Source organism: Symphodus melops (assembly GCF_947650265.1).
Source record: "Symphodus melops genome assembly, chromosome: 2".
NCBI lineage: Eukaryota > Metazoa > Chordata > Actinopteri > Labriformes > Labridae > Symphodus > Symphodus melops.
In genome coordinates, this window is record NC_136692.1 from 6,918,675 (window position 1) to 6,931,697 (window position 13,023).

The window sequence follows — 13,023 nt, forward strand, 5'->3', positions numbered from 1 at the left end:
AGAATAGAACATAACATAATAGAATAGAACAGAATAGAACAGAATAGAACAGAACAGAATAGAACAGAATAGAATAGAACAGAACAGAATAGAACAGAATAGAATAGAACAGAATAGAACAGAATATAATAGAATAGAACAGAATAGAACAGAATAGAATAGAACAGAATAGAACAGAATATAATAGAACAGAACAGAATAGAACAGAATAGAATAGAATGCCTTTATTGTCATTTTACAAATTATACAACAAGATCACTGGGCTTCACCTTAAAGTGCACACAGCTAAAACCAAAACAACAAGAAGAATGTAAAAAGTGACTCTCGTTAAGGTAAGCTGGGATATGTGTGGTAGGACTCATTTACAGCTAGCAGCATAATACATTTGAATGGATATAGCAGAAATATCAGATTAGTATTGACACAGTACGAAAGTAAACTATAGCAGAAAAAAAAAAAATATATATATATGTATATATATATATTTGCACTGTATGAGATGTAATTAGGTTGAAGAGGGTTGAATTCAAGGAGGCTCAGTGGTAGAGTCGGTCGTACGTCAACCGGGAGGTCGACGGTTTGATCCCCAGCTCTTGCAGACACACGTTGGATGTGTCCTTGGTTTATTTCTGATGGTCACTTTCTGTGTAGGTGTAGAAGCATTCTGGGGAGACCAGGAAGGTAAAAATGTAAGCGTCAGTCCATTTCCCATTCGTGTGAATGAAAGTTACAGCTGCTGGATGCTGGAGCATAGACTCTGTCTCATTGTGGCACTAATTATCACTCTATTTGAGCAGTGTCAGACTAAATATATACAGGCTGTGATGTGTTCTAGAAGTGTCTGTTTTTCACTTGCATTTTAAATGACTTAATCTAACCGTAAACGAGCAGACTTTCCACTCGAGAGCTTCATCGACCCAGGAGGATGAAACATGAAAGTGTTGGAAGATTTTTCTCTTTCATGGCCTCCAGTGTGACAAAAAGCTTTTTGGAAGAGTTTCTCTTGTAAGTTGTCAGGTTGGCAAACATCCGACCTGCTGCGATGTCCCCGAGCAACACACAACACTCAGCTACAGGGTTTCTGATCTGCTGACATCACCGCTAACTTCGCACAGTTGGAACAACACCAATTTCTCACGTGGTAGATGAACTTCTGTTTTGACAGGTCGTTTGATTGGCTGGATTTTCAACAGTCGCCGGCTTCAAAATGTTGTCTTTTTCTGCTCACGAAATGACGCCGACGTTTTCAGAAACACGCCTCCTTTGTGTGGAAATAAGTGCTAAAGTGAGAGTCTTTGTCGCCCCTCCCAGGAACTGAAGGACCCACAGTGTCGAGATGAGATGGCAGCAGCACGTGGCGCCCTGAAGAAAAACGCCACTATGCTGTACACGGCCTCCCAGGCGTTCCTGCGCCACCCAGACGTGGCGGCCACACGCGCCAACCGGGACTACGTGTTCAAGCAGGTCCAGGAGGCCATCGGAGGAATTTCCAGCGCCGCTCAGGCCAGCTCACCCACTGACGAGAAACACGGACACGCTGGAATCGGAGAGCTGGCTGCTGCCCTCAATGAATTCGATGTGAGTCAGAAAGAATCCTTTTTAAATACCACACGTGACACATACTGTACACCTCTGACAAGTATTGAGACACCACTCCACAGTTTCCTTTCAAACTCCATCTCCCCTTCCTGTGTCTGTTTCATTTCAAACTGATACGCCCTTCGGTCACGCCGGCGTATCAGGTCATATCTTTTGGGCCTAAAACAAGAAACACACGTCAGTCGTTATATCGGGAGCTTTTCCTCCAAGACCTGGTTTTAACTATCTCATCAAGTTTCACCCGCTTTTCATTCTCCATGGTGTGCAAATTAACATTCCCACTTTCTTCTGAGACACATTCATTATACATGAAGATGACTGCATGGTGAATCAGGATGAGGTTCTCATCTTATCTGCACAAGTTATTGGTAACTGCTGGCGTTGGCGTTTGTGCTGCAGCTTTCACGCTGTCACAATGACATGTGAAGCATCTCTGTGTCGTCTCATGTCAAGCAGCTCTTTTACATTGAATCAATAATTAATTACAGCGCTTTGATGCCGACCCTGACTCTTATCTAGTCTGCACACAAACAACAAGCCAAACTGCCCTGTGAGCCAAGCTTGATTCTCTGCTGCCATCTAGTGGCTGAACAGTGATGGTGACCGGGCTGGTCGCTCTTATTGAACGTTATGTTTACAGGTCAGGACGTTGAGCTTGTGCTGGTCACTGAGAATGTTGTGAATTCAAACAGTGTTGAGTGTGAAAACTAGCAGTCCTCTTGAGGGGAAGTGACTTACTCCTTCAAAATAAAATAATAACCTTCGATCTATCACGGTTCTTTCTGGCATGATTATCTCCTCAGCTTGATGCTAAATAGGACCAGGAGGAAAATGAGGAGATTTAGTTTGCTTAATGTTAATCCATCAACTATTGTTTCATTATGCTCAAGAAGTCCTCATTGACTGTGCAATGACATAAAGACAGTTCCAGAAGTATCTCAAATGATTACAAGAAGCAATTATAAAAAATGATTTGAAGAACGATTGAAATAAGGCCTTTAAAAACATCAAGCTGCGGATATATCCTGACTTTTAAAGCTGTTAAAAACAGAGAATAAGATACAGTATGAGGTAAAGCTTTAAATCAATTCAACTATTAAAAAAGGTTCAGCGATTGGGAACAAATACAGGATGTAGAAAGATACAGATTAAGATTACAGACAAAAGTTGGAAGGTTAAAAATCTAGTGTAAGTACATTTACATGAAGCAGCTGCCGTAAGCTGTCGCAGGATTCAGGTGCTGAATAAGAAAAAAAGCAAACATCTCGTCTGAAGAGAGTGAGTGATAAAGGCCGACTGAGGAATGAGGAAATGCTGCGAGGCAGCTCATTTCTTATTAAAGAGCTTTAAGCAGAGTGTTGATATAAAAGAGAGTCACGTCTTTTCTGTAGACGATATACATTCGGACAAATAAAGAACAAGTGCTGTGTCTTTAAGACTTCAAACATCACTGCAGCGTTTAACAACAGACTTTGCAATTCAAACATAATGGTTAAAATGAGACGCGTAAAAAAAACCCCTGATGCTTCAGAGATTACACAAAAAAAAACATTTGAGCGACTTTTTTTCCCCCTCCTCTGCCAACAACACCCTGCTACACAGAGAAGCAGTGCACCTTTTCACCTCAGCATTTAATGTTAATGGCTGCTGCACATACAGTAACTCATAGAACTGTCTTCTGTGGTGCATCCTCCATCAATCACAACATCCCCACATGGTAATATCACACTCACTATAATATAGTCAGTCTTTTTTTACAAGCCCAACAATGACAGTGCTATGTGGAATCATTAGACAGTATACCCAGAGCACCTTAGCAATATTCAGTTTGATGGAAAATGAAGCTCTGTGCACCTCCACTCTGTTTTTGGCAGCAGCAGCAGTCGAGTCTGAGTCTTTTGTTGTTACAGCAGTTTATTTTGAGGTATTACAATAGTTTTGCACAGATTATGTTCTGTTTATTTGATCAATTGTCCTCTAAATGAAATGGAAAAACCCTTTTCCCCTCTGATGTCAATACACTTTCTCTAAACCCTTTTGATTTGAAACTGGCAAGAACAATGGGATTGGCTTTATGTTTCACACCCAGCATTTTTTCAAAACACTGAATCCACTCACTGGAACCAAGCCGACCTTTAACCCTCTCACCTGAGGTCAACTTTACTGAGCGGCCACAGCAGCTTTGTTCAAAGCCGGAGATGCTTCTAGTTTCATTGAAGTTATAGTCGGGCCTGCTTTGATGGGAACTTTAGAACATTTAGTGAGTCACAAGCAAAGAAAGTCCACACACACACACACACACACACACACACACACACACACACACACACACACACACACAGAGACAGGTTGATGTCAGCTGTGTGGTTTTTTTTTAAATATTGGCAGGTGAAATAAAATGTATTCGACGTATGTTATATGTGAGATAAGATATTAAGACAATCCATCCGTAGACATGTGAAGGTTTCGTCTCTCTCATTTTGATAATCACCAACTAGACTTTAAATAGAATAAAGATGTGGAAACTTTAGAGTATAGTTTAAGTTTGGAGGACACAACGCTCGCAGGAAAAGGACAAAAAGGTCCACACACTCGAGTAGTTTAGGGTGCAGGATGTGAAGGCACTGAGGGGGGAGTTTGTCAGGGAAATAATTTCACAAGTGTTATGGCTTGGTTGTAATGAAAGAGTCACAGAAGGCGAGCAGTACCGAAATGCTCAATGTCAGAGAGAGAGAGAGAGAGAGAGAGAGAGAGAGAGAGAGAGAGAGAGAGAGAGAGAGAGAGAGAGAGAGAGAGGTCAACATAATCAAAGACAAACGTCAGTGGCAGCCATGTGTTACCATGTACACCATGCAGACAGAAGCGGATGAATTTGACATCTTTATTATTGACTTCATTAACCATGATTCCTCTCTTCATGTGAGCCACTCGGGGCAATACTTACATAGGGTAAGAATCCATGACGTGAGCAGGAACACAAGATCATTTAATCTGCCATGTTGAGCTCCTTTTGTCCACATCTTCTATCATCTGTGGTACATTTTCTTAAGTTCTTGTTTTTATTTTGTTCACTAAAGAACACTACCTATACCTCAAAAAGTAGTTATTTTATTTTGTATCTATCCTTTATTTATTGATTACAAATACTGATAGTTCACCCTCTGCATGTGATCCACATGTTGTGAAGTCAATGAGTACAGTAGTCGTGTTTAATAATCATGATCTGAGTATCAATACAAACATTTTTATGATAAGGATTTTCACCATGATGGAGCCGGCCGACCTGCGAGTGCATATACACAGTTTGTGTGACAGCCAGTTCATGTGAGTCCTGCTTCCAGAATGTATGAGAACATTAAAGCTTTAACAATCATAGTGAAGGTCTTTATATATGGACTAATAAATGTGATAAGTAAAGGTCGTAAAAAAGGGAACCTAACTCTTCACCCTGCCTCTTTACATTTAAAAGTAGAACATTAATAAACAATCATGGAAAAAGAGTAGTTTTAAATTTTGGTTAAAAAAAAATTAAAAATCACGATAATTATTTTGACCATACTCACATAGCAACAACTCTTCGTGTCTAAATACATCTTAAGAAATGTGACGCTCAGGTTTTCACGATGTCCTTTTAGAATTAATTCACGCTCTCACTCTTACTTGTTCACTGTTTTTCAGTGACCTCTTGTGGTAGAGTTGTGCCATTGCACTGAGGTCATGTTTTTGACTAAGTGCCGTGGGGGTGAAGTGTCAGCTCAGCAGGCTGAGACGCAGATGAATAACCAAACAGCCGTCTCATAGTGAGGCCTTCGACGCTTTGATGAGAGCTAAACTCTGGTTTTCTCGTGAAGCTCCCGTGCCGCCCGTTGTTCACGCGGCCGTGGCCTACAGTAATCACACCGACTCTGTGTTTATGTAAAACAGCAACAGCGTTTTAGGAAAGCAAAAGACCTGCATAATTTGATTCCATTTGGCAGACAGGCAGACAGGCAGCAGTTAAATGAGACAAATTGCCCTTTGCTTAGCCCTGTGTGCTCGCCCGAAGCTGGTGCATGTTTAATTCCTTACTTACCACAGAGACACAGACTGCGGTCAAGATCCTCACTGAATAGTAATGACCTGATATACTGAGCTGTGAGGAAGGGAACTTTGCAGGACTTGACGCACATAGATTTCAAACTCCTCCCTAAAGTTTCTTTTTTTGAAATCCTGTGAAACACTGGTCGGAGGAGACGCACGTTCACAGATACTCACAGATGAACTAAAATCATCTCTCTCCTCTATTTTTTTTTTTTTTTTCCCCCTTTCGCTTCACACAAACCCTCCAGCCGTCCCCTGCACGCTTGCTGTGTTTTCAGTAATGGAGTCCCTCTGGGTGCTGCAGCATTGGATGATTGCTTTTATCTGTTTTTTGGGGTGATGCTCCCTGTCCTAAGTCGGCTTTGATCTGTCAGTTTCTCATTCTTAGACTCTCCTGATGAGATGGTTGGATGCATCCAGACCTGGCTACAGCAGAGACACAGACTCAGATAGACACACTCGACTGGGAAAGAAAAAGTACAGGATCCCTTTCAGTTGTGTTGTTATCAAGCTGTGGTATGAATCTACTTATTTACTTCATTATAGGAGTGAGTTTACTCCTGCCAGACAGATGCACCCCCCCCCCCCACCCCCGTGTCTAAGCATTCACTTAAATATATGTCAGTCTCACACTTACTCAGTGATGCATGTTCCTGCTCACACTGTGAGCAAGTTTCCCTTTTAGGGCTTCGACTGAGGAAAAGAACAGAGAGTGCCTTTCATCTCGTCAATATCAATAGGGAATGAGCATGTGTTTGTAAAAGTAGCACAACAACACAGACAAAACCAGCAGGAATATATGGTTCCCTGCTACGTGGGCGTCTTTTCCAGCTTTAATTAAAGAAAAATACATCCTGAGGACACGTCGTCGTCGATTGCGGCTCATACTGTACGCCTCGGGGAAAAAGAAAAAAAAAACTGCTCCGGAAACATGCGGCACCTGTGACACAAGCTTTTATTATTATTATTGTTTTTTTAGTTGCAGGTCTATACTGCAGGTAGAGTGAAAGGGCAGACAAGACAAGAAAGAGGGGGTGACCTCATCTATTTATTTTTTTTTAACTGACACTTAGAATTAGTTTGGAATGAGTCAACTTAGGACACCGAGACAAAGATTTATGAAGAGAGAAAAATGGAGGTCAGCATCAGTTCAAACTCACTTAATTTCACTGTCATACAGCATATAACAAATAGGCGACTTCAAACCTCTCACCCCCAAAACCTTTTTACCTTTAAAAGATCCTCATCAGAGTGAAGGGGTGCCCTGTACTGTGATCTGAGATTTTGTTTTTTTTGCTGCGTCATTGTTCTGAGCAATACTGGAGCAAAAACACACTGGGCTGTTGTTTGGACAGCAGTCGTCAGTTTTTACCCTTCAATGTAAATATTTCGATTTATTCACAGCAGACAAACATCTGTAGAGATGTTTTCTTTTTCATTTCATTTCAGTTGCAGTTGGCTCCAGCTTGGAATTTCTTCCACAAGGCAAACAGTCGGGGTTAAAACACGGAATAAAGCATTTCACATTTACAATCAGAAAGCTTAGTGGACTTTGTGCTAAGCTACCGCTAACCGTAGCTGACTGTCGCTTCAATGGAAGTCATTGAGACGGTTTAATACCAAGTTCAATAAAAGACTTCAAGGCCACGAAAACAAGAAGACACCTTACATCTATTATCATCATGAGACATGTTTCATAATCATTAAGATTGCTGATCAGTCTGTGATTGTACTGAGCTGCCACTACGACACAAACTGGGATGAGTTTGCCCTGCGTTTAAAACGAGGCAGACACACGTCACATCCCACGGAACGTTTCCGAGACACATCCAAAGCAGAAAAAAATAAAAACCTCATCAAGACATTTACATTTCTCATTCATACAACAAAGCGGAATTGTTATAAATGATTTTTAAATCATAAATAAGGCCTAAAGGCTCCCTCCTACAAGTTTGAGAAATGTGTCTGACTTTTCCTGGAAGTCATGATGGCAGGATGACATTTGGTTTTAAAGCTGACGATCAGAACAGCACCGGCTATCTCTTCCTACACAGAGCTCCCCCTTTCTTTTGTGATTAACATGAGTAGTGCCTATAATTAACAGTACTAATGAGCTAAAATGCCATCCAAATCCATTTTCTTTTCACCGAGCACCTCCCTGGATTTATTCAGTCGTTGCAATAGCGGGCTGTGCGGTGACAGATTTAACACGACGCTGCCGAAATGGGTTTTAGTATTGCAGACGCAGCAAGGGTTCGGTGAAGGCGGCGCAGAGTTTCAGGATGGCCACCTTTAAATTCGCTATGCAGGGGGAAAGCCCTGTCATGTGGGAATGAAAGTCTTTATTTGGGGATCTGAGCTCAGTGGGAGGACAGATGGAGTCAAGGCCCTACGGGTGTGTGGGTGAAGACACACTGTAGCGAACACAGGCGGAGATTTTTTAGGTCACAGCACACGTACACAGTGTGAAAATGCAGTTCGAGTTAAGGAAGACAAAAAAAAAAAAAGAAAAAAAAAGTGCTTAAGAGGAGGAGTTTTGAAATGACTGCAGCAAGTTCTTTCAACATGCAGACCTACACATGCCTTATGTAAGTTAAGTGTGCCAAATGAGCCGTTTATGAGATGACAGGTTATTTACATGCGTGCAGGAGATAGATGGATCTCTTGCTCTCACCGTCTATCTGCTGGGCATGTTTTTTAACATCCCGAAATTCTCCCCCCGTCTATCACGTATCCCCCTCGTCGAGCCTCCTTATCTCTGTGCAGTCAAAAGCAGGAAGCACTAAAGCGGCCTTTTAAAATGATGACCCTGGTGGTCTCTCCAACTCTCCCACTCGTATTTCGAGTGTTACACACACAAGTAGTTTGTGAGGAGCAGCAAAGTGAGGTCTTTTCATACTCACCTTTTTTTTTTTTTTTTTTTTTTTCTCCCCCCATGCGGAGAAATACACGACACGCTCGAACTCAGGTAAATGTAACTGAGTTTAAGGGGAGGGGGGAGGGGGGGTACAGGAAAAAAAAAAAAAAGCCTTCCAGTTGGAGTCGTAGCTCCAGAAGGTCTTCTTCTTCTTCTCCTGCTGCTGTGGCTGCTGCGTCCCTCGATTAGAGGAGCGGGGGGATCACTGGGAGAAGATGGAAACAGTCTTTTAACATAATTAAGATTGCATCAAAATGATAGCCTTGTTCTCAGCTCCCCTTCTTCTCTTTTTCCACCAGCAAATTTAATTTGCCCCTCTCTGAACAAAGATGCCACCTCGTTGTTTGAATTGGACATTTTTTTTTTCTTTCTTATTATTACTATGTCAAGTTTGGCCCTGCGCTGTCATTCGATTGTCACATCTGCTTTTGTTGGATCAGTGCAAACAGGTGGACAAAGGTGCAGCTGTTCAAATAAATTAGCTTCACACTCAAAGGAGACAGTTCCTCTTGTAGCCAACAGATGGCAGTGTTGAATCACTTTCCTCACTTGGCCTTCCCTTTTTCCTCTCGTTTCCTCCCACCCTCCCTCTCTCCCTTTTCCATTTTTATCCTTTTTTCCCTCCGAGTCCTTAGAAACAGAGATTTTAAGTCTGGCTCAGTCTCAGCTCAGAGCTAGCGCCTTCATCACCTTGTATGGTTTTGTAACGGTAATGAGAGGGAAGCTATCCTCCGACTCGAGGTGTTTTGATGTACGAGGAGCCTTGAATTCAGCTTCGCTAAAGAGAATTCACATCTACAGCCTCACCAATTTGACCCCTCAGCCCACATTTGTTGGATCACTCTGCCTTCCTCACTTCCTAATGCTAACACCCCCCGCCCGGAAAAAAAAAAGAGGAAGAAAAAGCAAAAAAAAAAACAGAGAGAGGATGACACAGTTAGCAGAACTGTGCCATCCTCTACCCTCTCCCAGTCCCGTTAGTCATCACATCTCTTGTATACCTACAGCTATCTGACGAAAAAACACAGTGAAAGGGTGCTTCTTTCTCGATGTGTGTGTACTGTATTTGCACGCACAAACACGGGCGCACGCACCACAACACATTTCATTCACACAGCGCAGACATGCACACACGGGGAGAGCATAGCTTTCAGCCTGCGGCATGGATCCAAGTCGCACCGGATCATTTTACCACGGTTTTCATTTCCATCTGCTCGTCCTCTTCCTCTGTTTTCTTCTTTTGTTCGCCAGTTATTCACACAGCATCCCCCCCCCTTTCTATTTCTTCTTTTCCTCTCTCCCTTTCTCTTTCCTTTTTTTTTTTTCTCTTTTTGTTCACTTTGTCTAATGTGTCCTGAACCAACAGGAGGTGTTTGGGATGCTACTGTGCTTAGATGCGTTCTCTGATTTGGTAGCATATTTTCATGCAGAACTCCCCTCGATAGCGAAGCCTGTAGTCACGCTGCAAAAAAACCCCCAGCATATGCCAGACCGCACTGTGCATACATCACAGGCTAACTATAACCGGATTTACTTGCTTGCTCAGGGAAAGTGTGCAGAATAGCCAGTGCTTTGAATCTCACCAAGTTTAAGTGGCTCTCCGTGCGCTGCATGCATGTGGCCATCTGTGCAGTGACATGTAACTGTCCCCGTTTGTGTTTATGGCACAACTCACAGAAACACTCTGTCAATTGCAGCAAATATTGGCATTCCGGATAAGCCTCATCAGCAACAACCTATTGAGGAGGAGCTCATTTTTCCCCCCTGCATATCTGCATACGTAGACAGACTTCTGGTTGTCTTTTTAGGAGTTTGTTTTCATTCTTCCCCTGCCAACGAGATGGATTTTCTCCTTTGCTAAAATGAGCAACACGTACGATGGATGGGCTCTTCATTGCGAGCGTGTGCACACTGACTGCCCGGCGATGACCTTTGCCGCGTGCTCTGTTTGTGTATGAGACACTGCTGAGCCAACCTCCGAGAAACAGTGGCTGGAGAGAAACCAGGCTCTAATGTATGTAGATGTATTCCTAACTGAGGGATAGCTTTCTTGGTAATTGCTATATCAATCTGTGCACTCCTATCCCTGCTGTCTCATTCCCGGCTCTCTCTTATTTCTCTCGCACTTTTTTTCCGCTTCTCACGCTCAGAGAGGGGAAACTACGACCAACATTTGCGGCGTGTGATGTTCTTCTTCCCACATGGTTGACTCCCCCTTTCCTGGATTTGTAACCTCTCCTTGACTCACATTCATTCGCAGCTTGGACATGTGGGTGTTCAACGCGCTTTTTTTGGTCGCCTGTTTAACATGCCCAAACATGCAATTATTTATAGACAGATCTCAGCGTTGAAACAGCATCAAACACAACACCAAGCGGCATTGAGCTGTTGACAAGAACCCCTGTTGTGTTCAATAAAACTCCGCTCCTAACATCACTCTCACCTTGGCTGGGCCAATGCGTTAGCCCAGAGGTGCACAAGCTAATTTACAGCATCCTCTGCCTGCCCATTTAAAACACCGTCTCATTCTCCACGGACAGATGCATCTGTCAAGAGAAATATGAATCGAGGAACTAAACCGAAGTAATGGGACATGACCAGGGAGATGGAGAAGTATCGGCTTGTTTGTTGCTCTACAGTAATTAGCCACCGCCCGTCTCGTCTCGATGGCGGCGAGGCATGAGCGAGCTGTGGAGGAGGCGGAAGGAGCAGATATGGGAGGGGGGGAGGTCATTGGGAAACAGGACATAGGAATCCATACATCGGTAGCTCATACAGCCTGAGGTCCATTGTAATCAGCCTCTCACTTTCTTTCCCCCTCCCCTAAATAGCTCAGTATGCAGCTTTCAACATTTAGTCAGCTCTTCTTGTTTATCTCCAGTTATAGATTAAGTCTTGTTAGATTAGGACTGACTGATGCTCTGCCAAGGCTCTCTGGCAGTAACAAGTTACATGTCTCAGTGATGCTCGCAACATAAAGAAAATGCCTCAGGACGTCTCAGATAACGCACCAGATTGTTTATCATAGCAATGCATCTAACAATACATCACAGACTTTCTAAGGTTGGCTTTAAAACTCACCCCTTTTGGTATTGCATGTTTTGAGAAAAATTCTTCCTTTTTTTTTTTGGCTGGCATTTTCAGTAAGATGGGAGGAAATTAAAAGCAGAGTGGTTAGAATAAATCCCAGCCACTCTCTCCACAAATGCCCAATCATGTTAAATTAAAAGGCAACGACAACCGCAGCGAAACACCCTGCTGCATCTTCAGACCCATCTCAGCATGCAACTCTTTGGAGACTCTTCCTGAGTGGTTGTAGCGAATGACTTTATTGAAAATAAAGGTCTCATGCCTTTAAGTCAAGGTCTTCTCTGTAAGAGCTCCACTTGCTGACTTTGCCCACTCAGCTCCGTTCAGTCTCATGAATGCAGAGGCACGCTATGCCGGCTCCCGCGCATACAGTACATTTACCAAATGCAAACACACAGACATGCACAAGCCAGGCTGCTGATATTGCTATGAATTTATCTAGAGTGCCAAGAGCAAAGGCTAAGGTTTAGAGTGAACTCTCCCTGTGGTCGTGTTAGTTTTACATAATACAAGTAAATAAAAAAATAAAATAAAATAAGAAGGAAAGTGTGGAGACAGAATCTGTTAAGGCCAAATTCCCTGTCCTTGCCTGCCACACAAAGCTCTTCGCAAAAGGTTTTTTTTTTTAATGATTTTCTAATATGCACGTACTCCTCCCACACACATTCTTAAACTAGTCTGAAAAATATTATGCACTTGCTCTTGCAAACACACAGAAACTCAGCCTTGTTATGGAGGCTAGCCTCTCAGCAAAAGGGGATATATCTGGCAAGGAAGTCCTGGTGGATTTGAGACAAAACCTCACCAAAAGATTATAAATGAGCTGCTTGTCTGATGTTCAGTCTCCATGTTGCTAAGCTAAACTCCCCCACCTCATAGTGTGACTGTATAGAAATGCAAAGTACCTTTCTTTTCACACAATTCTCTTTGGTACTAACATTTTTTGAGGACTTTAAAAAAAAATGCAATCAAAATCTTCTCTGGGCTATACTGTAGATCTGCATTTTTTTAAAATTATTATATGAAATATCTATTGGTACATTTGGCAAACTTTGTAGCACATGTAGTGACCGTTTTTTAATTATGCTTAGTGGTAAGTATCCAGCAAAGCCTTAATTTACACAAGGCAGTGTTTTTTTTAATGGGCTGATAAACCTGAGGCATAGCGGGGCGTTTACAGTCTCTCAGGGGATGGATGTGTCTTCTGAAGCCTGGAACGGAGATATGGGCATCGCCTTCGGGATTTAGCAGACACACATTGAAGAAATTAAATTCACAGGAGTAAAAGGCCCTAACAATTTAATTCAGAGTTGGATAACTTAAGTAAAGTTCTGAAG

General features: G+C 42.5%; 1 protein-coding gene across 2 annotated transcripts in view; it reads left to right on the top strand.

The window, feature by feature from the left end:
- ctnna2 (catenin (cadherin-associated protein), alpha 2) overlaps window positions 1-13,023 on the top strand; it is a 280,279-nt gene that overhangs the window by 32,866 nt on the left and 234,390 nt on the right. Inside the window, exons 1-2 of one of the 2 annotated variants that reach the window (XM_079338024.1) lie at window positions 226-332; window positions 1,312-1,578. In XM_079338024.1, coding sequence (XP_079194150.1) covers window positions 1,342-1,578 — 237 coding nt within the window. In that variant the 5' untranslated portion in view covers window positions 226-332; window positions 1,312-1,341. Of the gene's footprint in view, window positions 1-225; window positions 333-1,311; window positions 1,579-13,023 lie in introns of those variants that run through there. The other variant, XM_079338023.1, reaches the window with a different exon arrangement.